The following is a 26,369-nucleotide window of genomic DNA, read 5'->3' as shown; positions in this document are numbered from 1 at the left end:
CCCGAAAGATGACTTAGTGGGTAAAGTACTTGCCTCTCAATCCTAGAGACTTGAGTTTGATCCCTGGAACCCCTCTGAAGGTGGAAGGAGAGATCCCGTGAAACTGTCCTCTGATCTTCATACTCTTGTTGGTGTGCATGTGCACGTACACACAGAAAGACACAGACACATGCACATACATGAGCACACAGACACATAGACATACAGAGACTCACAGAGATACATAGACACACACAGATACACTACACATACATACATATACACATATACAGTCACTCACACACAAATACACACACACACATACACATGGGCACACAAAGAGACACACAGAGACATACACACTCACACATATACAAACTAGTAGTAGCAGTAAATGAAAACAGTTTTTCTGTGTAACAGTCCTGGCTAACCTGAATCTTGCTCTGTAGCCCAAGGCTGATCTTGAACTCACAGAAATCTGTCTGCCTCTGTCTTCCCGAGTTGCAGGATTCAAGGCATAGCTTGGCTTAGCTCTACGTTTTGAGATAGTGTCTCACTACGTAACCTACCAAGAACCAAGTGGTATTCAGACCAGAAGTTCGGAGAGTTTCCTACAGCACCATGAGTGATGAACATGTGTGTGCATGTGTGTGTGTGTGCACGTGCAGGCGCCTTGTACACACATGCTTGAGGAAGCCAGAGATCCAAGCTTGGTGCTCCCTCTTAGTTGTGTTCCATGTTATTTTTTGAGCCAGAATCTCTTACTGGGTCTGGAGATCATCCATTTGGCCAGATTACCTGGCTAGTCAGCCCCAGGATCATCAGTCTGTGTTTTCCTAGCATTAACATTACAGGCACACGCCCTGCCTGTGTGGGGGGGATGGCAGTGCTGGTGGGTGGTTGAATGTGTTGTGGGGAGGTCTCTGCAAACACCTGTGCTGGCAAGAAGGAAATCTGGTTCAACACGAGTCAGGGTTGGTTCAAACTTCTAAAGTCTACCACTGGGCAGTAAAATTTAGCACAGCACAGTTTTGGAGAAACAGTCCCTGATGATAATGCACACACTCGATCCTGTGTGTACAACAAAGCTTAAGGGACGATGACATTGAGGTCCTTCGCAAACCCATAAAGATGCATCCGGGTGACTCAGAAACAACGCTTAAGATAAAGGTCTAAGAAGAAAGACTGAGACAAACATTAAGAGTCCGTGGGAGTCAGGTGTGGCCTACAGGTGGTTCTACAGACAACACAGAGGTCACCCAGGCTGTTGGAAAGGATGTGTGATGTTTCCCATAAGGATGAGTTCTATTGACCGAGAAACAGTGCTTGAGAGAGATCTAGGGAGAAGAGTCTGGGAGACTCCCGTTTGACTGGCCCTACAGATCACCGGGCTACTAACTGTATCCGTCCCCAGCTTTCCATGTGGAAAACTGGTAAATATGCCCTTCGTTGAGGAGACAGTCTGGTTTCTCTAAGGCCTGTGAGCACAAGGACCTCAAGCCCTCTACAAACACCTACCCCACACCTGCTTTAAATTCTTTTTTTTTTTTTTTTTTAAAGATTTATTTATTTTATGTATGTGAGCATACTGTCACTGCCTTCAGACACACCAGAAGAGGGCAGCAGATCTCATCACAGAACGTTGTGAGCCACCGTGTGGTTGCTGGGAATTGAACTCTGGACCTCTGGGAGAGCAGCCAGAGCTCTTAACCACTGAGACATCTCTTCAGCCCTGGTTTTACTTTAAAAAAAAAAAAAAAAAAAGTATTACATGAGTGTTTGCCTGCACGTTTGTGTGTGCACGGCCTGCTTCCTTGGTGGCAAAGGCTAGAACAGAGCACTGGATCCCCCGAAACTAGAGCTGACAGTTAAGTACCCACCATGCAGGTACTAGGAACTGAACCTGAGCCCCTGCAAGGATAGCAGGCTCTCTTAACTATTGGGTCATCTCTCCACCTCTAGATTATTTCTTGAGGCAGGTTTCATGTAGCCCAGGCTGGCCTGAAACTATGTAGCCTCAGATAACCCTAAAGTCCTGGTCTTCCTGCCTCCATTTTCCAAGTGCTAGTATTACAGGTGCACATCCCCGTGCTCCGCTTACGCAGTACTGGGGATCAAACCCATGGCCTCAAGCATGCTAGGCAAGCACTTTACCAAGGGACTTTTAAAAGACACTTAAAGATAGCATCTGCCACTGGATGAGAACTTGTACAAGAGATGAGAGTCTGGAGGGCCCTGTAATGGCAGAGAGCAAGGAAACTATGAAGACTTCTAGACTTACATCAGCAGGACAGGAACATACTAGAAGGAGTTCTCATTAACTTCACAATAAAAGGAGCCTGAACACACAAGAGAATAATAGACTCTGGGAAATAACCTGGCTGTTTCTTATAGTTCAATCTCCAGCAACCAGAGGATTACTCTCAGGAGAGAGAAAAGCACAGAAAGGCCTTCTCCTGGTCCATTTTTTCATCAGCATAAAAACAAAAACAAAAACAAAAACAAAAAACCCTGGAGGGCAGGTAACCTATAAAGGACACATACGTCAGGAGTACCAGTGCACACCCAGAATCTAACACCGAGAGGCTGAGGAAGAAGGATCAGGAGTCTGAGACCAACCTGAGTTAGATGGCAAGACTCTGCTTAACCCAAACCAGCAAGCAATTCAACTGGCCAAAGACAAAACAGGAATAAGGAAAGGGAAACGAAGAGAAGGTTGGCTAGCTTTATTTAGCATGTAGTTTTGAGGTTCAAGGGTACAACATCAGCAATGGCTGTGTTTGGCTGAGAAAGTGGGGGAGGGGCTGGCCTGGTTCTTTTATAACCATCCTTTCTCCCAGAAACAAACCAGGATCCCATGAGAACATAAATTCCTTCCCAAGGCTGTGGTTTTTACCCTCCCCTCCTTTTTGAGACTAATCCAGACTGGCTTCCACTTCACTATGTGGCCCAGGCTGGCCTCAAACTCCTGACCATTCTGCCTCAGCTCCCTGAGCACTGGTATTGCAGGGGCCTGCTACTACCACCTCCAGTTGGGCTCCACATTTTAATGGTTTTTACCATCTTCCAGCACCGAGACCTGGACATGCACATGGAGCCAAACTTCCAAGCGCATCCCTGGAGGACAAACTGAAAGCATGTCCAGACCATAACAACCTATGTTCTTTGTGAATTGCAGCTCTGTTCATAATTACAAAACCCTGGAAGCCACTCTAACACCCATCAAGTAACAAATGCAGAAACAGATTGTGGCACAATGGGCTGCATCTCAGACAGGAAAGGAACACACCACCAACACCCTCACCAGCATGGCAGTATCTCAGAGCATCTGCCAAGTGAGAAATAGCAGGACAGCGAGGGTAATATGATTCCACTATAGAAGATTCTGGAAAAAGTCAAACTCTAAAGATAGAAGCTAGATTATGGGGGCCTGGCAAGAAGACTGGCTGCAAAGAGGTCCAAGGGAACTTTTGGGGAGTTATAGAAATATTCTACATTGTCTTTTCTTTTTCTTTTTAATATTATTTAATGTATATGAATACACTGTCGCTGTCTTCAGACACTCCAGAAGAAGGCATCAGATCTCATTACAGATGGTTGTGAGCCACCATGTAGTTGCTGGGATTTGAACTCAGGACCTCTAGAAGAGCAGTTAGTGCTCTTAACCACTGAGCCATCTCTCCAACCCTACATTTTCTTTTTTTAAAAGATTTGTTTTATTTATATGTGTGTCTGTGTCCACCGTGTGAGTGCAGATGCCCTTGGAAGTCAAACTAGGGTGATGGTGGAGTTGTAGGGAGCTGTAAAAGACCCAGCATGGGTGCTGAGAATCCATTTGAGTCCTGTGCAAGAGCAACAAGTGCTCTGAACTGCAGAGCCACGCTCCAAACGGAATAGTGCACATTTTTAAACTCGTCCGCTTGGAGGGTGAGCTTTATTTCATATCAATTATACCTCTATCAGCCTTTAAAAATAGCTTCAGGGGGGTTGACTGGAGAGATGGCTCAGTGGTTAAGAGCACTGACTGTTTTTCCAGAGGTTCTGAGTTCAATTCAGAGCAACCACATGGTGGCTCACAACCACCTGTAATGGGATCTGATGCCCTCTCCTGGTGTGTCTGAAGACATAGACAAGTATGCTCACATACATGAAATAAATAAGTCATTTTTTAATACTTAATTTATTTCTTGTATGTGAGTATGCTGCTGCTATCTTCAGACACACCAGAAGAGGGCATCGGGTCCCACTAAAGATGGTCATAAGCCACCATGTGGTTGCTGGGAATTGAACTCAAGACCTTTGGAAGAGCAGCCAGTGCTCTTAACCACTGAGCCATCTCTCTAGTCCAAATAAGCCTTTTTTTAAAAAGTAGCTTTAGTAAATTGAAAGAAGCGGTCCATGAGAATGGCCATCATGAAGACAGAGAGGAACCAGGCAGACCAGGAGGTTCATGACTCAGAAGAAACAAATAGTCAGGGGCTGGAGAGATGGCTCAGCAGTTTAGAATACTTGCTGCTCTTGCAGAAGGTCTGGGTTTGTGAACCTACATCAGATGGTTCACAATCACCTGTAACTCTAGTTCCAAGGTATCCAGTGCCCTCTGGCTTCACAAGCACTTGTCTGTACATATCACACACACACACACACACACACACACACACACACACACACTAAAATGAATAAGTTAAATCAAAAAAATTTTAAATCACACATATGGATGTTTAGCCTACATATATGTATGTCTGTATACCACAGTGTTGAAGTGTCCAAAGAAGACAGAAGAGAGCATCAGCTCCTCAGGAACTAGAACTACAGATGGTTCTGAACTGTGATGTGGGTGCTGGGAATTGAACCCAGGTCCTTTGGAAGAGCAGCCTCTAAGGCCTTTATTAGCTCTAATCACATTCTGAAAGCCCCATCTCCAAATGCCATCATATGACGTTTGAGTGACATAACTCAAGAAAACAGTAACTTGAGTATGTGTGTGTTTGTGTGAAGGTAGCCATGTGTGTGCAGGTGCCCACAGAGGCCAGAGAGGGCATCAGATCCCTTGAAATTCTACTTCGTTGTGAACTGCTTAATATGGAATCTTGGAACTAAGCCTTTGGTCATCTGGAAGCACAGGAAGTGCTCCTAACCCTTGAGTCATCTCTCCAGCCTTTACATTGTATTTGTTTTGTGTGCATGTGTGTGTATGTGTGTGTGTTCGCACACACATGCCATGGCTCAGAGGACAATTTAAGGAAGTCAGTTCTCCTTGAAAGCACAGGAAAGGTTCTTATGTCATGAGGGTTGGTGGTGTCTTTACCTGCTGAGCCATCTCACTGGCCCAGAAGTGACTCAAACATAGCATCATTGTTCCTAAGATGCTATGCATGGCTGAACCTTGGGAATATGGTGTTAAGTGAAAGAAGCTAAGGGGAAATGACGTGTGCAACCCTATCTGTATGAAATGTCCTGACCAACCCAATCCATAGAGACAGAATATTAGCAGTTGCCAGAAATGGACAGGAGACCAAACAAAAAGCAAGTGCCAATGAGTGATTTGTTGGGTGGGGGTGGAGTAGATGGTCCTGTGACAAATTCATGCCCCAGAGTATAAATCATATTTTCTCAGTAGGAAGGGAGTAATGGATGAGATATTTCTCAGGAATATAGGTGCTGGGGGCCAGAAATCTAACTCTATGGTAGAATTCTGGCTGAGGGCGCACGAAGCCAAGCACTCCATAAAACAGGGGGGGGGAGGGTACAGGGCTGTGATTCTAACACTTGGTGGTGGAGCTCAGGGCTCAGGGCGTTAGTTCCAAGTTTATCCAATCTGAGGCCAGCCTGGGCGATGTGAGACCTTGTCTCAGAAAGAAGAAAGGGAGGAGAGGAAGGAAGGCAGGAAAGAAGGAAGGAAATGGAAAGAAGGCTGACAAGATGGCTCAGAAAGTAAAGGCACTTGTCACAAAAGCAAGATGGCCTGAATTGGATGAATCTTTGGATCCCACAGTAGGAGGAAAGAATCAGTTCCATGTTTGTCCTGTGACCTCTCTCTCTCTCTCTCTCTCACGCACATACACACACACACACACACACACACACACACACACATACACACACACACACACACACAGAGAGAGAGAGAGAGAGAGAGAGAGAGAGAGAGAGAGAGAGAGAGAGAGAGAGAGAATAATTAAAAGCACATTTAAAAATAAAAAGCAGATACGGTAACTGTATATGAACCCTGCCTAATCCACTGGTCCAGGGTCATGTTTATATTTTTCGCTGCCACCCCTTATTTAGAGCTTTATATAACCCAGCTAGCTTCATTTTTGTAGCCAAGGGTGACCTTGAACTCTTCATCCTCCTGCATGTACCTTCCAAGAGTGCTGCCACCCCCAGTGGTCTCCCTTTATCTATGTCTTAAGCTAGGTCCTATTTTCTTCCACCTCCTCCTCCTTTAGAACATCTGCTGATGCAGCCCTGAGCTCTGAGCTCACTGCCTGAACCTCCTACATTCTTAAGGGGCCGTGGCTTAGTTCCCAGGAGGAAAGCCGGTTGGGAGGGCCGGATATGGCTTCGGGCCAGTTCCCTCCCCATCTAGGTCTCCATTTCTCATCCCTAGGATGTGGGCTTGTAAGCATTGTCTCTGAAGTCTTTTGGGGCTCTGTCCTACTTAAAGAGAAAAGTGGCCAGGCTAGGCGGGTGACCCAATATTCTGCTCCCTAATACTTTTAGGTCATGCCTGGCTTCTTTGGGGGAGAAGAATGTTCCAGGTAGGTGTAATAAATGGGTTGTAAATATGGCTCTTGTTGTTTACCCACACCCATCCGTGGCCTTAAGTATAACTCTGTTCCTTTCGACAGAAAGTAGAGTCTTGCTTCCCCAAGTGACAGAGTGATTGGTGTCATTGTTCTGAGTCTTGGACTTAAAGGGCCTTAACTCTTGTTCCGTTTCCTGCAACTCTGCTTCTGCTGTGAGAATTTAGCCTAGGCTATCCCTATGGATGTGATCCCAGTGAGGCCTACCTAGATCAGCCAGCAAACTTACCAGCATGACTGGGCCTGCATCATGTATCAGCCAAACTCAGACTGACTCTGCTGAATCCAGATTGAACCAGCAGAGTCCAGCCTGGGCCACCTAAGCCCAGTTTAGGTCTGAAAGCCCAGTCAGGATCAGCAGAGTTCTCAGCGTGTCCAGGGTAGAGCCGTGGAGTTTAGCTAGGATTAGCACAATAGGAGCAGCCTAGACCAGATGAGATCAACCCAGATTATCTGAGCCCAACCTGGGTGAACCGAGCCTAGGCAGGAGCAGCCAAGCTCGGTCTGTGTCAGCCAAGCCCACTCTTGGTCAGTCAGCCTGGATTCCTGGGAACTCTGAGGGCTTTGTACATCCTGAAATTCCTTGTGTGTCTTCTGTGCTGCCAAACTGGCTCCAGAGCTCAACCACTGGGATTCTTACTCAGATTCCAACTCCTCTCCACCCGCTCCCCAGAGTTGGAGGCGATAGTGCTCAGCCAGGGATGAATGGGAGAGACCAGAAAGCACAGGACTTCCCAAGGGAGAAGGGGACGATGAGAGGGTCCTGGTTTGGTTGGACAGCTAAAAACAGGAGTTCCTTACAAAGAAAAAGAGTCCAAATTGTGAGCTATGATAGAGCAAAATTGGCAGAGAGCCTTTGGCAGAGAGCCTCTGTCCCATGGTTGAGTTTTGACCCCTGATAAAAGCATAGTGGTCAATCTCAGCACAGGTCTGAGCAGGAGGAACAGAAGTTCAAGTTCACCTTTGGGGCTACATATTGAATTTGAAGCTAGTCTGAGATACGTATCGTAGACCTTGTCTTAAAAAACAAAACAAAACAATAATAGCCCCTCCTCAACCATAGATCTCTCTGCAGATTATAAAGAATAAAATAGCTCAATGTGACATTATAACCAACATCAGGCCTCCTCCTGTCTTGTCTCCCTTTCCAGATATAGGAATTTAAACAAAAACAAAGCCCCAAGCAAACAGAAACAGCTCTCAGCCAGGCATGGTAACACACGCTTTTAATCCAGCACTGAGGAAGGCAGGTGAATCTCTGAGTTCAAAACTAGCCTCTTTTATTATATGGTGAGTTCTAGGCCAGCTAGGGCCACACTGTGAGACCTAAAAACCACATTATCAAGGGCTGGAGATATTGCTCATTGGAAAGGGTAAGAAATACCTACCAGACTCAGCCCTGTATTCAAACTTCAGGAGCACCCAAACAAACACACCCAACTGTAGCTGATCCCTCCCAAGTCCCACAAGCAAGTCCTTGCTTCTGTCTATGGAAGATTTAGCTCATACACCCCTTTTCCCCACCCCCTTTCCCGGCACCTGCCCTCTCTCTGACCCTACCCCCATCCCCAACCCAGGACCCTGAAGTCATGACTTAGCGAGGCTGTTATTTGCTTTTTGTTTCTGTGACTTTGAAGCCACTCTTCTTCATCGTGGAACTATGCTGACCGCTCCACCCTCTCCCATTTTTTTGTCCTTTCTCTCCATGAGTTTCCCAATAATGCCGTGAGCCCCAGGGGTGGGGTGGGGTGGACTGGGAAAGGCAGGCATTCTTCATCCACCTCCATCCTCACCCCGAGACAAGGACAGAGATAGACGTGGGGACAAAGAAATCCAGGCAGGCCCTGCCCTCCTAGGACCTGATGAAGTCAGTGTTGAAGATTTGGGGATCATGGGTAAGCTCTCATTGCCAGGGTGGGCAAGACCTGTGAGCTCTAAAGTAGGAATTTCTTTTGCTACCAGACAGTACTTTCTGTGACTGTGATAAAACACCTAGGCCAAGGCAACTTATAGAAGAAAGAATTTATTTGAACTTATGGTGCCAGAGGTTCTTAATTTATGGTTAAGAGTCCACGATGGGGCTGGAGAGATGGCTCAGAGGTTAAGAGCACTGACTGCTCTTCCAGAGGACCTGAGTTCAATTCCTAGCAACTACATGGTGGCTCACAACCATCTATAATGAGATCCGATGCCCTCTTCTGGTGTGTCTGAAGACAGTGACAGTGTGCTCATGTAAATTAATAAACAAACAAACAAATAAATAAAATAGAGTCCATGATAGTGGAGTGGAGGGGCAGACAGACTTCCAGTGACACACTTCCTTCAACAAAGCCACACATAACCCCCCTCAAATAACACTGCCAACTGGGACCAGGCATCCTAGTATCTGAGCCTAGAGGTGACATCTCATTCAAAGGACCACAGCCAGGAGCCTGATTTCTTCAGAGCCTCAACTCCAGATCAAAACTTGTCAGCAGATACCTTCCTCTTGGCAGCTTCCATGAGGCCCTTCCTGCTTTCTCGTTTCAATGGGACTCATAGAGGGGCCTCAGTGTGACATGTGGTTGATACATGTGTGACATGAGGTTGGCTGTGCCTCTTTTTCCCACTTGACTTCTCCGTTGGAAACAGGCAGAGCAGGATGCATGGTGGGGTTCAAGGCTAGAGTCTCTTCTGAATGAAGAAGCTGCAACAGGGGCCAGGAGTGTGGCTTAGCATGTAAGAGCTTTCGCTGTGCACACTTGAGGACCTGCATTTGAATTCCTAGTACCCAAGTAAAAACAAAAACAAGGGCTAGAGAGATGGCTCTGTGGTTAAGAGCTGCTCTTCCAGAGGTCCTGAGTTCAATTCCCAGCAACCACATGGTGGCTCACAACCATCTGTAATGGGATCTGATGCCCTCTTCTGGTGTGTCTGAAGACAGAGACAGTGTACTCAAACATAAAATAAATCTTTAAAAAGAGAGGGAACAATAACAAAAACCAAACCAATCAAACAAACAAATAGCAGGCTCAGTTATAGGAATCCCAGATGTAGACAGGAGATTAGCTGGGGTGTGCTGGCAGTCAGCCTGGGTGCAGGTTCAGTCAGAAACTCTGCAGAGAAATAAGGTGGAGAGTGACAGAGTTGGACACACAACATTCTCCTGTGGCCTCTGCATGTGCCTCTGGGCATGCACCTGCACATACACACACAGAAGGAGCAACAGGATTCTTCTATTTGGACATAGTGAAGAACCCCTTGTGTGTGTGTGTGGCGGTGTGAGGAAGCCTGGGAGAGCTCAGAAATAAGTAATTATGACAGCCCAGGTTTTGTGGCTGGCATGCAGAGCTCCAATTGTTCTAAAGGACAGTGGGACATTATTCAGAGTTGGAGAAGGATTCAAAAGAGATAGAAACCTCCTTCACACCAAAACCTGTCCACTGGGGCTTATAACCTTCTTTATGCTCATCAAAGACCAGATGGACTCGGATGCTTTTCGATTAGTGGGCAGACACATGATTTGTCTACATAAAGGACTATTACTGAGCAAGGAAAAAGAGGAAACGATAACCACGCATTTCAACGTGACGGCACCCAAATTCATTGTGTTGAATGAAAGAGATGAGATGCAAAATCTACACTTCAAGATTGCATTGGCGTGACATTTGGAGGGGTGTGGTGGGGGATGTGCTGGACAGGAAACAGATGAGTTGCTGTAGGGCTGCTGTGGAAGAGCCCCTACAAAGCAACAGAGGTGGGGTGTTTGGGGGGTGAAGGAAGTTTTTTATAGATGGATTACTATAGCAGTTACATGGCTCTATAAATGTGTCTATACACACACACATATATACATATATATATATATATATATATGTGAATTATACATACATATATGTATATATGTGTGTGTGTGTGTGTATGAGATTCCATAAGCATGCACTAAGTAACAATGAGAAGATCCCGTTGGGGCTGGTGATGTAACTCAGTTGGTAGGGTGCTTGTCTGGCATGCATGAAGTTCTGGATTCCAGCCGCATCACTGTGTAAATGCAATGTGGTGATTCATGCCTGGAAGCCCAGCTCTCGATGAGGTACAGTCGGGAAGATCAGAAGTTCAGGGTCATCCTCGGATGTATAGCCAGTGAGTTTGAGGTCAACTGGAGCTAATATGAGACTAGATCTTGGTGGAGGGGCCATAGTATTTATAGTGACCCTATAATAGGAAGGTCACCAGGGTGGGATGGGGGAAAGGAGGAGGGCAGGGAGAGGGTCAGAAGGGGGAAAGGAACAGGGCTGAGGTCCAGGGAATCTGAATTATGTTCTTTATTGTAAGTGGCCCCACCTGCTTTAGAGGATTTGAGAGCTAGCGTGTCTGCTTTGCCATTTTGTTTCAGACAGAGTCTTATGATGTAGCCCAGGTTAGCCTTAGCCAGGACAGCCTGGCCATGGTTTTCCTGCTTCCTAGCTCCTTCTTTGCCAGGGCTTGACCTCAGGACTTCCTGTCTGCCCAGCAAGCTCTCTACCACTAAGCTGTACCCCGAGCCCAAGGGTCACTTTGGTACATTCTGCAGGTTTGTGTGTCACAGATATAAGGGTAGAGAAGATCTCCCCCACCACACCTGTTCCCACCATGCCCTCAGATTGTGGCCGTTTCTTCTGACCTAAGGGAGGGAAATTGCACAGTGAGAAACTGAGTTTCTAAGCTGGTTCTGCCGATGACTCTCCACCTCATCCGTAAGACGGAACCACACAGCCCACAGTTTGCTGGGCTCTGTGGGGGTGTTGACTTTCGGGGCTGATCACCAGCAGGTCAGACTTGAATTCCACACACACTTTTTATTTTTCTTTCTCTTCCTCTGTGTAGCCCTGGCTGTCCTGGAACTTGCTCTGTAGACCAGGCTGGCCTCGAACTTGGAGATCCACCCGCCTCTGCCTTTGCTAGGATTGAAGATGTCTTGCTGTACAGCTCTGTCTGGCCTCTCCATCCTCCTGCTTCAGTCTCTGGGGTGCTGTGACCACCCTGTTGTGTGCTACACCTGACTATGATGTTTGTTTGCTTGTTTATTGGCACAAGTATGCTCTGTGCTATATTTGCTGCCTACAATACTATACATCAAATACTTCACTAGAAAGAGTGTTCGTTTATCTCAAATTCAAATTAAACTGGTCCATCAGCTTTTACCTGGCAGGGGACACAGGTAGGTGACAGGAAGGAACTAAATGGCGGTGAATGCGGGGTGTAACGTCTTCCACTCTGTGGCCTCCCCTGAAGCATGTATTACTTGGATTTAACCTGGCATCTCACCTCCTCCAGGCAGCCTCCTAGCCTGTGAGCTCTGCTGTTCCTTTTAGTCCCAACTCAAAAGCTGCCAGACGGTGTGTCCTGACTTGGGAAACATACGCCTCGGTTCCAGGCAGCTACTGAGGTGCCTTGGAGTCATTTCTTGTGCGTGAAGACAGGGCTGGGTGTCTCGGCGGGGACACTGTGCATGGTGGGTCTTCCTTTCCGGGTTGGTGGCTGAGTGGCAGCAAAACTCTTACATAATCAGTCTCTCTCTCCTCCTTCTTTTTCCAGAACTAGACTTCACACTGAGCAGCTGCAGTCGGAGAAAGCAGAGAAAGCGCCACCCAGCCCCAGATTCCAAGAGGCCTGCTGGGGACTCCCTTCTCTTCCTTCTCCTCTCCCTCCTCCTCCTCCTCCTCCTCCAGAGACCCCAAAGCCACTGTCTCACACCAGTTTCTGAGCTGCAATGGAGCTGGCAGCCACCGCCCCCTGGCTGTCCTCCGCCCTGCCAAGCAGATAGGGCGGTAGCTACCCCAGGAGTACCTGCCCCCTCTCAGCCTGGGCCAGCCCATCCTAGACTTGGTGGCCACCTTTGCTGACCTGAGGCCATGTAGGCCCCTGCTCAGGCTTCTGGATACACTGCTGGGGACAGTGCCTCTGCTCTCAGGGGGCACCCAGTGCACCATCATGCCCTGGGGACTCGCCTGGTTATACTGTGAGTACCGGGGGTTGGGGGGTTGTACCTAGTGATCCTGTCCTGGAAGGCCTTGGTGGGTGGCTGGTTCTCCTGTAACCATAGCAACCAGGGCAGTTCTTGCTAGTAAGAGGTTGAAATGCTTCCCAGAGGGTTGCAGGCAGCCTCAGGGATAGGGGATCCATGACTACCCTCTGTTCTGCCTGCCTCTGACCTCAGGCTCATAGGTACAATCTGAATGGATGCAGAATGGGGCAGGCACTGGGGTGGGTGGCAGCTTCTCACCTCTGTAGTTTCATTGGCTCTGGGGAGCAGGGTGGGGACAGAGGTGCTAGACAGAAGCTTTCTATCTTCCTGGGTGTGGCTAGTAGGGGGTAGGGAAGGCACAACACACGGAAAGAAGGGGCCTGGAAGAAGGTAGCCCTTCTACCCCTCCCTCCATAACAGGTCAAAATTAAAAAGCAGAAAGACAACAGTGCTCTCCTGGTAAAGAGAAAAATAAGTTGAAATGGGGATAGAAATCAGGAAAGAACCTGCTGGGTGGGAAGCCGGGCTGAGACCCTCCCAGACTCCCAGACTCAATGCCAGCTATGGGGCTAATGGTGAGTCACTGTCATGACTTGACACGACTCTCATTCCCCATGTGACCTGAAGTTAGGCATCCAAGAACTGTATACCAAACAAATGAGGCAGGGGTTAGGACCCACAAGGCTTCTGAGAAGAGCTGGGCACATTCTGCCCCTGGTGCATAGAGAGAGACTACAGAGGTTGGGGACATTCAGAATGGGTGAAGGACCCAGCCAGACCCAGTATTCTGGAAGCTTTTACATCTTAAGGGAAGGGGGATGGAAGTGTGGGCAGGAGTCCTCTCGAGGACTCAAAGGCTAGGTGGTATCCTGGTAGAGGTAGGAGAATGGGAACAGTGTCCCAAGCAGAGAGACAGCATGCAAAAGTTTAGTGGTGTAGCTGGGAGAAGCTTGACTAGATAGGCAAGCCACACTCAGCTTCCCAAGGCCTTGAGCACCAGCTCTGCTTTGCCAGGTAGAGCATTAGGGGGTTAGGGAGCTGAGGGTCAGTTCCCGAGAGAGAAGTGATTACATTTAAAGATTTAGTTTTACCATTTTTCATTATGTGTGTGTGTGTGCGTATGTACAAGTAACTGGTGTCCCGGGAGGCCAGAGATTAGGTCCTCCTGGAGCTGAGTTACAGACAGTTGGCATGGGTGCTGTCAACTGAACTTGGGGGCCTCTAAAAGAGCAGGAGGTGCTCTGAACCACTGAGGCACCTCTTCAGCTCCAAATGATTACATTTATTTACTTATTGTGTTGGGAAGGAGGGTGCACGTGTGCCATGGTGGGGGGGGGGATGAGGGTCTGTTCTCTCCTTCCAACATGTGAGTCCTAGGGGTCAAACTCAGGTCTCAGGTTGTCTGGCAGGGTGATGGGAGGGTCCTGTACTGACTGATCGTCTCACTAGGCTTAGCTGAGGGGAAGTGAGACTAGAGAAGCCTGGTCGAAGGAGGAGTGTTTCAGATGGCATCTCTCAGGACTTGGCAGGGACTGGCTGTAGGGAGAGGCTGGCAGGGCAGGGGCCATCTTACAGGGGGTCTTTGGGACCTGGAGGATGTTAGGCTACCTTAGCATCACCACAGATTTGTGACTGGTGTGCCAATGTACTTTCTCCTAGTTCTGGGGCCTAGAGGTCTGAAATTAGGGTGTCACTGGTCACCATAGCCTCTGGAGGCTCCAGGGGAGCATCTTTTATACCTCCTCCTGCTTCTGGTGGCTCCCTGTGTTCCTTGGCACATGGCAGGATTATCAATTTGCATACTATCCACATCTGCAAGGCCTTTCCCCCTGTGACATCTTTCTCCTGAAACACCAGCCATTGGACCTAGGCTCTCCCTAAGCCCAGGACAACCTAAGCGCCTTTGCTTTAGTTACACCTGTAATGAGCCTGTTTCCAAATAAAGCTATTCTTAGACTCCAAGTGAATAGGAATTTGGGAGGGGGATGATATTCAACCTACTTTACAGACTGGCATTGGTCAGTGGGGATGGAGGCGATAAGCTTCATTTATCCTGGTAGTAATGGCTACCTTGTTGGGGGGCACATGGTCCCCTCTCTCCCCCACCAGTGTCTGGGCCAGGGAAAGCCTTAAACCTCAGCCTGTGCTTCCAGATCCTGGTTGTTGTCTCTGGAGGGGGAGGAGACAGGAAGGCCTGACCAGGTCAGTGGGACAGTAGCTGCGTGGCTCCTAGTGTGCAAAGCATGTGAATGACAGCTAGTCCTGAGCTTTCAGCTATGCTGTCCCTGCCTGGTCCCTGGTTTCTCCCAGTGGAGGAAGCAGGAAAATAACACATGTAATTAGAAATGCTGTCCTGGCTGCAAGTGTGTTCAATCTGGGGGAAGGCAGGTTACCTACGGACAGGCTTTACCAGGATGGCTGGCATGCCTGCCATGCCAGGCTCAGGTGCCAAGGTTATTCTAAGATCCTGCCATAGTTTTCTTTCTACTGATGCGATAAAACACCACGCTTAAACGCAACATAGAGAGGAAGGTGTTTACTTACGCTCACAGTGGTAACTCACCATGAAGGGAAGCCAAGGGCAAAGAGGTGGAGGTGAGGGGTGGGAGCTGAAGTAGAGACCATGGAGAGAAGCCCCTCTCTGGCTTTCTTTCCATGCTTTGTTACAGCAGCTAGAACCATCATCCAGGGGCGGCACATCTCCCTGTGAGCTGAGCTCACCCACATCAATCATTAACCAAGAAAATGCCAGAGTTGCCTATAGGCAATCTGATTGGGGCATTCCCTCAACATAGGCTCCCCTTCCTGGATAACTCTAGTGGGTATCAGCGGGACAGAAAACCAGCTGGGATAAACCTGACTCCTATCTTAAGGACGCATTTGGTAAAGCCATAATAGGCCCCTACAAAGTAACGTGGTCCATGGGGCGGGACCTGGTGGATTGACAGGCTATAGTGACTGCTTGGCTGTTGGGAGGAAAGAAGACCCAGTATGGATAGGATAGGACAGAACACCTGACCCCAAGAGATGAAGGCTTTTGTTGCTGCTGCTCTTTAATGTACAATCCCTGTGCACCAGATGTAGCTGCTATGATTACCAATTTGCAAGTTGTCACTCAGGTCCATGGTTCCCAATGGTTGTCATCGCAACCAGGAGTGCACGGCAGAGGTGCCTCCTCTACCTGTTGGATCAAAAACAAGGAGAGGAGTTGGCCCACCCATTCCTCAGCCAACTCCCTAGGGGATCCAGATGCGGGCTCTCATTGCCTTTCCCAGAAACTACCTCTCCCTTCCGGTGTGAGGCTCAGTCCCCAGACGCTCTACTTACAGCTTTAGTTCTTCGTATTCCCCAGATGCTATGACCTGGCTAGGTAACGAGTGACCCAGGCAAGTAGTACTGGTGTGGCCGTCTAGGGTTGGGGCAGAAGCCTCAGACAGTTCCAGGAGTGGGTGGGCTCAGTGTGGGTTTGCAAGGCAAGGCAGCAACCAAAAGCAAACCTATGTCAATGGACCCAGCACTGTGTTTATTTATTTATTTAATTGTATTTTACATTTTATTTTGTTCGGGAGGGGGTTTTGTGTGTCATGGTGACTGTGTGGAGGTCAAGGGGAAGTTTGCAGGAGTTCGTTTTCTCCTTCTACCATGTGGTTCCTGGGGATTGAACTTGGGTCATCAGGCTTGGTAGCAAGCCCCTTTATCCACTGAGCCATCTTGTAGGACCAATACTGGTTGTGTTTATTTTTCCCTGTAGCCCAATGCTGTGTTAGGTGCATGGGAAAGATTGATTCTTACAAACATGCCTCCTTGCAAGAAAGTGGTTGTCAGAGTTCTGCCGATGGGGAGGGCAGTAGCTCTGGTTTGCATAGAGAGCAGGGCCTGAGTAGATCCAAGTATCAGGGGAAACAGAGTGCTCCTAGTACCTGGTCCAGCAAGTGGGAACAAGCAGGGTGGGCCTGGAGACAGGGAAGAGAAGCCAGTGGAGACATGAAGACAAAAATCTTCAAGATGTCAGGAAGTGAGAGGAGAGAGATCCAGTTAGTGATGTGTACTTGTAACAGGTTAGGGAGGTAAGTCAGTCTGTCTGACTGTCTTGACCAAAAGGAAAAGAGGAAAAAAAAAGAGAGAAAAGGTTATTGGTTTTGACAACAGACACTATGAGCATGGCTCGAACTTTTAATCTCAGCACCCAGGAAGAAAGGCAGGTGGGTCTCTGTGAGTTCAAGCTAGTCTGAGCTACACAGAAAGTTCCAGGTCAGCCAGGGGAACTGGCTGGAGATCACTGACAAATGTCCCAGCACATCAGGATGAGTCTAATTTCCCAGAGATATCTGGCAGACCTATTCGCATCTCATTTTTCAAAGCACAGGCAGTTAATTAATAAAGTTGAAGTCATCCTTTGTGCTGCTGTGATTGGCTCATGCTTCCTTAGGAAGGTCATCAAGCATATCTTAAATATTTCCCCATAACGTACATCACCACGCACAGTCTCCCCCCATCAATAAATAAGTCTTGATTTATTATTTATTTCTCAACGATGCCACTTGAATCTTTGTCAGTAAATCTTTTCCTGTTTTTCTTTCTAGTTTATGTGTTTAGTGGGTCAAAGGTTATAGAGTTTAAATCCATTTCATTATTAAACGGGCCAAATGTATTTCCAGGCTGAGAACCCTTTTGGCAGCATCAGGATTATTAAAACGAAATCATCTCCTAAAAACCTTCTTCATTTCCTTGTTCCTGGTCGGTTTTGTGTGTGTTTCTCTGATTTCAGACTACATCTGATTGCTTTCATTTGAATGAAAAGTCTAGTAAGACTGGCCCTTTGGGTATCTGTTGCTCTTTTGTGTTTCCTTCATCTACTCGATTCCTATTCATATTTATTATAATTTATTATAATTTCTCTCAAATATTTCCCATACCCTCTAACTCCTGTTCAAGGGTGCAGCGTACCCAAGAGCTGTTTTTGAGGTCACAGTGGCACCTAGTGGTCATGCCTGGTACTGTCTCAGACAAAAAAGACTGCCAATTTTTGTTAGTTCAGCCTGTGTAGGTCTCTTTAGCATCCCAGACCCATCAGACTGGAAGGAGCTAAAAGATCTGCTGGTACATCTAATAAAGAAAATCGAGCTTTGAAAAGGTGTCACTCCAGACAAAGGGGTGAGAGGTGCCTTGGAACCTGAACTATGTACTTACCCAAAGAGCAGGAACTAGGGGAGACTGGAGACCATACCTTGGGGACTCTCTGACCAGGGTGGGGTGTGCTTGCTACTCCAGGTGACAAGTCCTTCCTAGGGTTCTGTGCGTGCCTGCCTTTCTCATCAGTACTTGCTATCCTTGAAAAATGGATGATGAGTAATACAGTTATGCACACCAGGTGGAGCGCAGACACAGCGCCTGGAGCTCATAGGCTCTTGTTGGGTATGTCTCACAGGTCTTGGAATCCTACTTGACGTGGCTTTGGGAAATGAGAATTTGGAGATATGGACTCTGGCCCAAGATAAGGAGTGTGACCTTACAGGCTACCTTCGGGGCAAGCTTCAGTACAAGAACCGGCTTCAGTACATGGTAACCAGGAGAGCACCAGTTGAATCCCTGTTCCCAAGCACCAAGGTTCACCTGGAGCAGAGCTCCCTCCCACCTCATATCTATATCAGCCCCAGAGTTACAGTTACTCTCTCCACCCTTCCCTACCACATAACCAATGTGTTTTACTGTTCTCTCCCTGCCTCATGAGCCTCCCCATGCCCCAGTTGACCTTCAAGTCTACTTCCTTACGGCTTTTATCCTAATTGGGGAAAGGCCTCCAGGGACTCAATGGAGAGGGTCTTAGGTAGTTATGAGTAGAGGAGACAAAGACCTTTAAGTCAAAAAAACTTGGTTCCTTTTGGAAACTGGAGCTGTCCACATGGTATTGCAGGCTTTCTACATGCCTGGGTTAGTTTCTGTTCTTTTAGGAGGTGTTCTTCTTTGTTGTGGTTAATTTTTGTTTTGTTTTCCTTTCTCTTTTTGAGATGTATGTACCCCAGACCAGCCTTGAACTTATTATGTATAATGACCCTTATACATAATATGTATAGAATGACCCTTAACTTTTAATCCTCTTGTCTCTGCTTTCTGAGGGCTAGTTCACAGAAGGGTGCCACTGTGCCTAGTTTAGGAAGTACTGAGGCTTTATGCAAAATCAGGACCTTGCCTATGCTAGGCAAAGCACTTTACCAACAGAGTTACATCCTAGCCCTTGTGCCTTTTTGATACAAGGTCATGTTGTACAGGTTGGCTTTGAACTTGAGATCCTCCTGCTTCAGCCTCCCAGTGCTAGGATTACAAACACACGCCCAGCTCTATAGGATTGTCTCCGAGACTATCTTCTTTGAGATGTAACTCATACACCATACAACCCACTAGCCTGAAAGCATACACTATGGGCTGATGAGACTGACTGCTAAGTGAGTAAAAGGCACCTGCTACCCAAGTCTAATGGCCTGAGTCCAATTCCCAGAACCCACATAAGGGCAGAAGGAGAGAACCAACTCCTAAAAGTTATCCTTTGACCTCCATATTAGTGCTGAGAGGGATGTCCATGCCTGCACAGACAGACAGACAGACAGACAGACAGACAGATACACACACACACACACACACACACACACACACACACACTATTAATAACAAATAAGGTGTCAGACTCCAGACTTGTTGATATTTAATGTGTTCACAGAGCTGTACAAAGGAGGTTACCTTTGTAAGCATCAGATAAACCATATTCTTCCAAAAGTACCATGTCTTCTTGAAAATCCTGGGTTCATACCCTGGGCCTGAAGCTTCAGTCCTTACTGGACTTTTGTATCTGATCTCCCCCTTCTGCCCCCTACCTCTTTTGTCCCAGGGGAATGAGAACTGTCTTTTAGTCCAGTTTCCCAGAGCTGTCTTCTCGATAGAGGACCTGTCTGTTGTCACACTGCGAGGCTGGGTTCCTCTCTTCGGGGTCCTGTCTAAGCAGTTTCTGCCTCCGATCTCATGGTTTGTTCTTGTTCCTTCTCAGAAACATTACTTCCCCATCAACTACAGGATTGCTGTGCCTTACGAGGGGGTACTCAGAGTGGCCAACATCACAAGGCTGGTGAGGACCCTTTCTGGGATGGGGAGCCGCTGCCTTCCATGATGCCATCAGAAGCATGTGGGTCTTAGCAGGTTGTCCTACTTACCAGGGGCCTTTCTCTAGCCACTCAAACAAGCCTGCCACTAACCTAGGTCCAAGGCTGTCTGCTGGCCGCTGTGGGTGACTGTGATGGCTCCCAGGCAGTGACAAATCCGTGGGGTAGGGGAATGGTCAGCGCTTGCCCTTCACTGATGTCTCCTGTCCCTGCAGCAGAAGGCCCATGTGAGTGAGCGGGAGCTTCGGTACCTGTGGGTCCTGGTGAGTCTCAATGCCACTGAGTCTGTGCTGGATGTACTGCTCGACGGCCACCCATCCCGGAACTATCTACAGGAGGTTCAGACACTGCTGGAGAACGTTCAGCAGAGCCTCGTGGTGAGCTGTGTGCCTTCGCCTGTGGGTCTGACAGGCGCTGGCCAAGGGCTACAAAGGGAGAGTTCTTCCATGTGTTGAGCATTCGAGAACACACGAGGGATGGGGACAGAAAGGATTTGGGACCTTGTTTCAAGCTTACACGAGAGCGCCTCTTTAAAAAAAAATTAAGTCTTTTATTATTTTATTATTTGCTGTTTTTATCTTAGAACCCATTGAGTCCAATTATTGCAGCCCACTGTTCACTTCCAATATATATTTGTTCTCTTGAGAGAGTTCCGTTCTGAAGCCCCGCCTGGCCTGAAGCTTGCTGTGTAGATCAGGTTTTGCCTCTTGTGTCCTGAGTCTGACTTCATTTCTGCATCTGAGAAATGAGACTCCTCTAGACAGAGGAGACGGAAGAGAGGGGGAATATAGTGAAAATTTTGTTTTGTTTTTTTAAATACAAATATTATAAGAATGTGTCTTCATTTTAATCCCAGGTGTGGGATATGGGGCTGCTTCAGCAGTTGACTGTGATTTGCCTCGTGCTCTAGCAGAGGCATGGTTTTGCCAGCTGCAGATAGTTTCTGCGAGTGTGTGATGGATGGATAGATGGATGGATGGATGGATGGACAGACGGACAGACAGGAGGGGTTGTTTTGGCCAGCTGGTGGTTAGATGTGGTTTGTTGCAGTTTATCAAGTAGTCATGCACAAAGAGACAAGAAGAAAAAGTTAAATATCCTGATGGTGGGCAAAGATCAAACTTTCCCCAAGGAACTTGACACCCCTAATCAGCAGGAAGTAGTTGAACAATATCATTGTCCCTTTTTCTCTCTATTCTTTTCTTTTCTATCTAGTGTTAGGGGGTGGAGAAGGGTGGGAAGAAAAAAGAGCCACAAAGTAGCCAAAGGTTCAGTTACAAGGTGCAATGACAGAAACTTTCAGAGTATTCACACTATTCTGTGTAACGTGGTGACAGTGGACCCGTGACACTATGTTTTTATCAAAAACCTGTGGAATGTGGAGGGTGAGTCACAATGACTATGACTTGAGTTTAGAAAAAAACATGGGAAGGAAAAGAGATAGTGTGGCATGATTGTAGCCCAGCACTCTGGAGGCTAAAGAGGAAAAAGGTTAAGTTCAAGGCCAACCTGGGCTACATTGTGAGAGCCTGTCTCAGAAGTAACCTTCAAAACCATATCTGATCATCCAACCAAAAAGACCCTCCTGAGTTGTAACCTGACAGACATGTCCCTACCTCCTCAGGCCCTTGGTGTACACCTGCTGGGATACACACTTGCTCCTCTGCTCAGCCAGCTGCCTGGCCTCCCCAACCCACAGCCAGATCATTTGTCACCAGCTGGGAGCTTCTGATGATGAAAGGGTTGGGGACAGGCGACTGTTTTTGCAGCTGTCTGGAACGTCTCCTGGGATGGTTCTTCCAGTTCCTGCTGAGAAGGTCACAGGGATTTTTGTCCTTTTGTGCTTGTGAGCAAGATGGGTGTCCTGGGCAAGCCCATCTGCCTTGAGGAAGAGTCCTTTTCTGCCTTTGTTTTAATCATTGAACAGACTTTAAGGGGCTCATGGGAGTGAGGCTAGGCAGGAGACTGTGAGGACTCCATCCTGGGCTCTCAGATGGAAGCATTATACATAGAGATGGTTTTATTTTTCAGATGTAGTTGGGTCTGATCCCTTTTCCCTCTCCTCCTTGCTGTTGGTGTTTTAGTCAGTATGCTGGGTACTCCCTCTACCTCTGCCTGCCTACCCAGTTTGATAGCTAGCTTTTTTTTTTTTTTTTTTTTTTTTTGCCTAGAACTTAATCTGTAGAGCAGGCTGGCCTTAAACTCACAGATATCTGCCTGTCTGTCTCCTGAGTGCTGTGATCAAAAGCACACAGGCACCACTACCTGGCTTAAAGTCAGCCTTTAATCTTCCTTCTTCCTAACTAACGCTGTTAACATCTGTGATGTACAGATGTTGGATTTCACTTACCGCCTTTGCTCGTGATAGTGTGATGTCAGAGGTCAGGTCCTGGGACCCAAACACTAGTTTTTTTTTTTTCCCCTTCCCAACGGTATAACCTTGAACAAGTTGTTTCACTCCTGGGCTTTTAGATCATCACTTTAAAGCCTAAATATTTTTTTTTTAATTAAAAAAAAATATTTATTTACTTTACATATGAGTACACTGTAGCTGTTTCCAGACACACCAGAAGAGGGCATCGGATCTCATTATAGATCTGTTGTGAGCCACCATGTAGTTGCTGGGAATTGAACTCGGGACCTCTGGAAGATCAGTTGTTGCTTTTAAACTGCTAAGCCATCGCTCCAGCTCATAAGCCTGAATCTTATTTAGCTGTACATAAAACAAGAATTCAAAGGCTTTATTCTAACTCCTCTATCCATGGGAAGATGTCTGGGTTCTGGGTTCTGCGCTAACCTAGTCTCCCCTCCCCACCTCAACTTGCTTTCATTGTTTCCTTAAGAAACTGGGCTTGGGACGATAGCTCAGTGGTCAAGAGTACTTGCTGCTCTTGCAGAGGACCCATGGGTCCAAGTGAGCTGGCTCACAACTGAAGCGCCGGAAATCCAGCAGCCTCTACTGGCCCCCATGGGCACTCACACATACACGGAACACACACGTGTATACACACTCATATGCATAAATAAATAAGAAAAAATAATTTAAGGAAAGAAAAGACAGCTAAAAAACCAGAGAGTGGGGGCTAAGGCAGAGGGAACACTTATCATAATGGAAAGTCTGCTGTCGACTATTTTTAGTGCACCGTTTGTCGGTGTTAATTACGCTCACAGGGTTGCACATCACCTCCGTCCATTTCTGGCACCATCCGTCACCTCAGTCAGAAACTATACATGAAGCAGTCATTTCTCACCTCTTTCCACCCCAAGTAACAACCTATAATCTGTCTTTTTTTCCCCTTACGTATTTTTTCTTTTGGTACCGTTTCTGAGATGGGTGATAACACCATTTGTTCTTTTGTTTCTGCCTGCATGTACTATGGTAAAGTTTTCGATGGATAAAGTTTATCCGTCATTTGGATAAAGTTGAACAGACTAATCCTATGATTGGCAAGAGATTTGTAAGTTTGGGGCCAGCCTAGGCTACATATCCAGACTTTGTCTCAGAAACAAAACAAGGACCAGGAGTAGAGGAGCATGCTTAATCCCAGCACCAGGAAAGGCAAGAGGATCTCTGTGAGTTCAAGGCTAGCCTGGTCTACATATTGAGTTCCAGGTAGTCAGGGCTACATAGTGAGACCCTGTCTTAAAACAACAACAATGGATGAAATACAAAATTAACTAACCCCCAAAACAAAACAAAGCCAGCAAGGTTCACCCACTTGGTTTGGGGTACAGTTCAGTAGTTTAGTGCTTGCCTAGCATTTGCAAGGCCCTAAGTTCAAACCCTGGTGCTGACAAAAAAAAAAAAAAAAAAAAGCATTAATTTCTGGGTCGTGAGGCTCTTTTTGTTTTTTGAGGAACAGCAGCTTTTTCCAGTTTTTTCTTTAGTTTTTTTTTTTTTTTTTTTTTTTTTTTTTGAAGACAAGAATCAATGTTGAATGTCTTTTATCACTTTCTTTTGCTTTTTTTAATAGGCTCTTTCATGTATTTACATTTCAAATGTTACTCCCCTTTTCCCCCCTCTCTCTTTTCCCCTCCCCGTTTCTATGAAGATGTTCCCACTCCCACTCACCCACTCCCAACCTTCAGTTTTGTTTGTAGGGTCAGCGTCTCATTTTGTGTCCAGGTTGGCTTGGGCTTATGTCCCTCCTCCTTCAGCTTCCCGAGTGAGGGATTACATGTGTAATGTCACCATGTCTAGCTTTAGGCTGTTCTTTGGGTTTTGGAAGAATGTCTCCTGCCTGCTGTCTCTGACCTTGTTTCTGATGGAGCAGTGGCCCTTAGTGGCAGTTGCTGTCACTAGGCAAGGGGACATAGATGTTTTATGTTCTCCGACAGGAACCAGGCTGTGGGCAGGTTCCTCCTTTCTCTCTATCACCCTCTTTCTGCCCTAGGCCATGACTTTCTAGGCTGCTGTAGGGAATTAGCTTTAATTGGGTGACTTAAACCAAATTGTATTTTCTCGTACTGGAAACCAGAAGCCCAGGATCGAGATGTCACAGGGTCACCTGGCCCTGAATGGCTCTTGGTTCCTCCATACTTTGGTGGTGCTACATATTCCTTGGCTCTGACCCCTGTCTCACTTCTCACATGGCCCCTGCCTGGTAGTTCTTCACAATCTTTCACTAGAAAGATCCTAGGGCTGAGGATGTAAAGAGTTGTTCTAACATGCATAAGGCCCTTGGTCCTATTCCCAACACCAATTAGTCATTGGGGTTTATAATCCACCCTAAATACACATTGATGTAAACTTGAGCCCCTTAGTCATGCTGACTCGATTTCCAAAAGGGGTCAGTCACATTCAGATATTTTAAGGGTAGGACTAAGGGGTATTTTGGAGGACTTGGGCATAAAGTTTAGCCCAGATGCTTTGAGTTCTGCACACCTTTGGGAAGGTAGCTCAGGCCCTAGCTTTTCCACGATGCCTCTATAGTGACCCTGGACTTCCTGGGCCAACACTACTCTCCATCCCGTTCTCTCTGTTCAGCTGAACTTGAAGTTTAGTTCTGCCCAGTGACTCGCGCCCCAGGGATCCTCATGATTCTGCTCTTGTTCCTTAGGTAGAGAGGTCTTTGCTTTCTGACGGGCAGTTTTCCCAGGCTGGAGGCTGCCAATCATGCCTAGGCTGGAGCAATAAGGAGGTTCCCAGCCTCCTCCCAGTCCCGGCTGGTGTAATTACTTCCTGATGATAAACAGAAGCCTCTGTGAGGAGTGACAGCCTCAGTCTTCTGGTCCTGGGAAGGAAGTTGATAGCTCCAGGCTAGATAGCTGCCTCGGTTCTCTTGTGGTGAGGTCCCCTTTCTCTTTATTTGTCCTGATGTTTTCCTCCCTCCCAGGATGTGGAGATTGGCCCTCATGTGGAAGCGGTGTTATCTCTTCTGAGTACCCCAGGCCTAAGCCTGAAGCTGGTGCGGCCCAAAGCCTTGCTGGACAACTGCTTCCGGGTCATGGAACTGCTCTACTGCTCTTGCTGTAAGCGGCTTCCGGTGGGTGGGGCTGGCAACTGTAGGCCAAGGGATTTGGATCCAGGTGTGTGGGCAGAGTCCACACAGTCTTGGGGGAAGCCCTCTTTTCCTCATTGACAGGCTGTTTTTGGAAGCTGGGTTGGGGACAAGAATGTGTGGTTTGGCTGTTCTGTCCTGCAGGCTTTGTTTTTTTCTTCTTCTGTCTCTTGCAGGTAAACAAAGTCCCATCTTAAAATGGCAGGACTGTGAGCTGCCCAGGCTCCATCCCCACAATCCAGGGTCTTTGATGCAATGTGCAGCCACCAGTGTGTACCCTTTGCCTCAGGAGCCCCCCACGTCCTTGCCCAGGTCCCCAAGCTCAAGCCATGGTCCCTTGCCCTGAGCAATCTATGTGTTGACCCTGGGTCAAGACACTGGATGTGTTTCAGAAACTAGCCTGGATCTGAGACTTTCCTGGATGGTGGGTAGGTAGCCCTTTAGGAAAGGCGCCTCCTCTTCCAGAAGCAGGCTTTCTGCCTTCTGTACCTGCGAGACCACCTGGAGCCTCGGGGGAGGGGTGTTGGAGGGGATGGCTGGTTGCTGTCCCTTACCGCCACCTTAACTGTGGACAGTTCTGAGATTTGCAAACACTGTAGCCCCACAGGTGGGTGGCCAATAATGACGGGGTACCATGTAGGATTCTGGGACTTCCTGGGGCTTTTCAGTTGTGCTGACTTGTGGGGTGCTGAGCTGAGCACCAACCAAATGCCAGTATCTTGCCACGACAATGTTCTTCTGGTTCCTTTTTCTATTAAACGGCCATTTGTTTGGTTTGGCTTGCATCTATGACGGTGAACCTGGAGGGTCTGAGTTCTGGAGATGGAAGGGTGGGTGGGCTTGGTTCTGCCCTAGGGCCGGGGCTGTCTGGAGCCCACAGTGGGCAGAGTTTTGCTTCAGGCTATTGAATACTTGGCTCTTCCCACCCTGTTTAGCTCCTGTCTCA

The 26,369-nt window shown here is 47.5% G+C and overlaps 1 protein-coding gene across 4 annotated transcripts in view; it reads left to right on the top strand.

Annotated features, from left to right (window-relative positions):
• Nucleotides 1-26,197, top strand: part of IL34 (interleukin 34) — a 59,762-nt gene extending 33,565 nt beyond the window's left edge. For 3 of the 4 annotated variants that reach the window (XM_080936739.1, XM_080936741.1, XM_080936740.1), the window contains exons 2-7: nt 12,342-12,765; nt 18,200-18,333; nt 19,811-19,888; nt 20,138-20,299; nt 25,259-25,394; nt 25,600-26,197. In XM_080936739.1, the coding sequence (XP_080792865.1) occupies nt 12,738-12,765; nt 18,200-18,333; nt 19,811-19,888; nt 20,138-20,299; nt 25,259-25,394; nt 25,600-25,769 (708 nt within the window). In that variant the 5' untranslated portion in view covers nt 12,342-12,737 and the 3' untranslated portion in view covers nt 25,770-26,197. The remainder of the gene's footprint in view (nt 1-12,341; nt 12,766-18,199; nt 18,334-19,810; nt 19,889-20,137; nt 20,300-25,258; nt 25,395-25,599) is intronic. The other variant, XM_080936742.1, reaches the window with a different exon arrangement.
• Nucleotides 26,198-26,369: the final 172 nt, after the last annotated feature.

The sequence above is a fragment of the Micromys minutus genome, assembly GCF_963924665.1.
Source record: "Micromys minutus genome assembly, chromosome: 24".
NCBI lineage: Eukaryota > Metazoa > Chordata > Mammalia > Rodentia > Muridae > Micromys > Micromys minutus.
The sequence above is the reverse complement of the archived record's forward strand: the minus strand, read 5'-3'. Positions and strand labels throughout refer to the sequence as shown.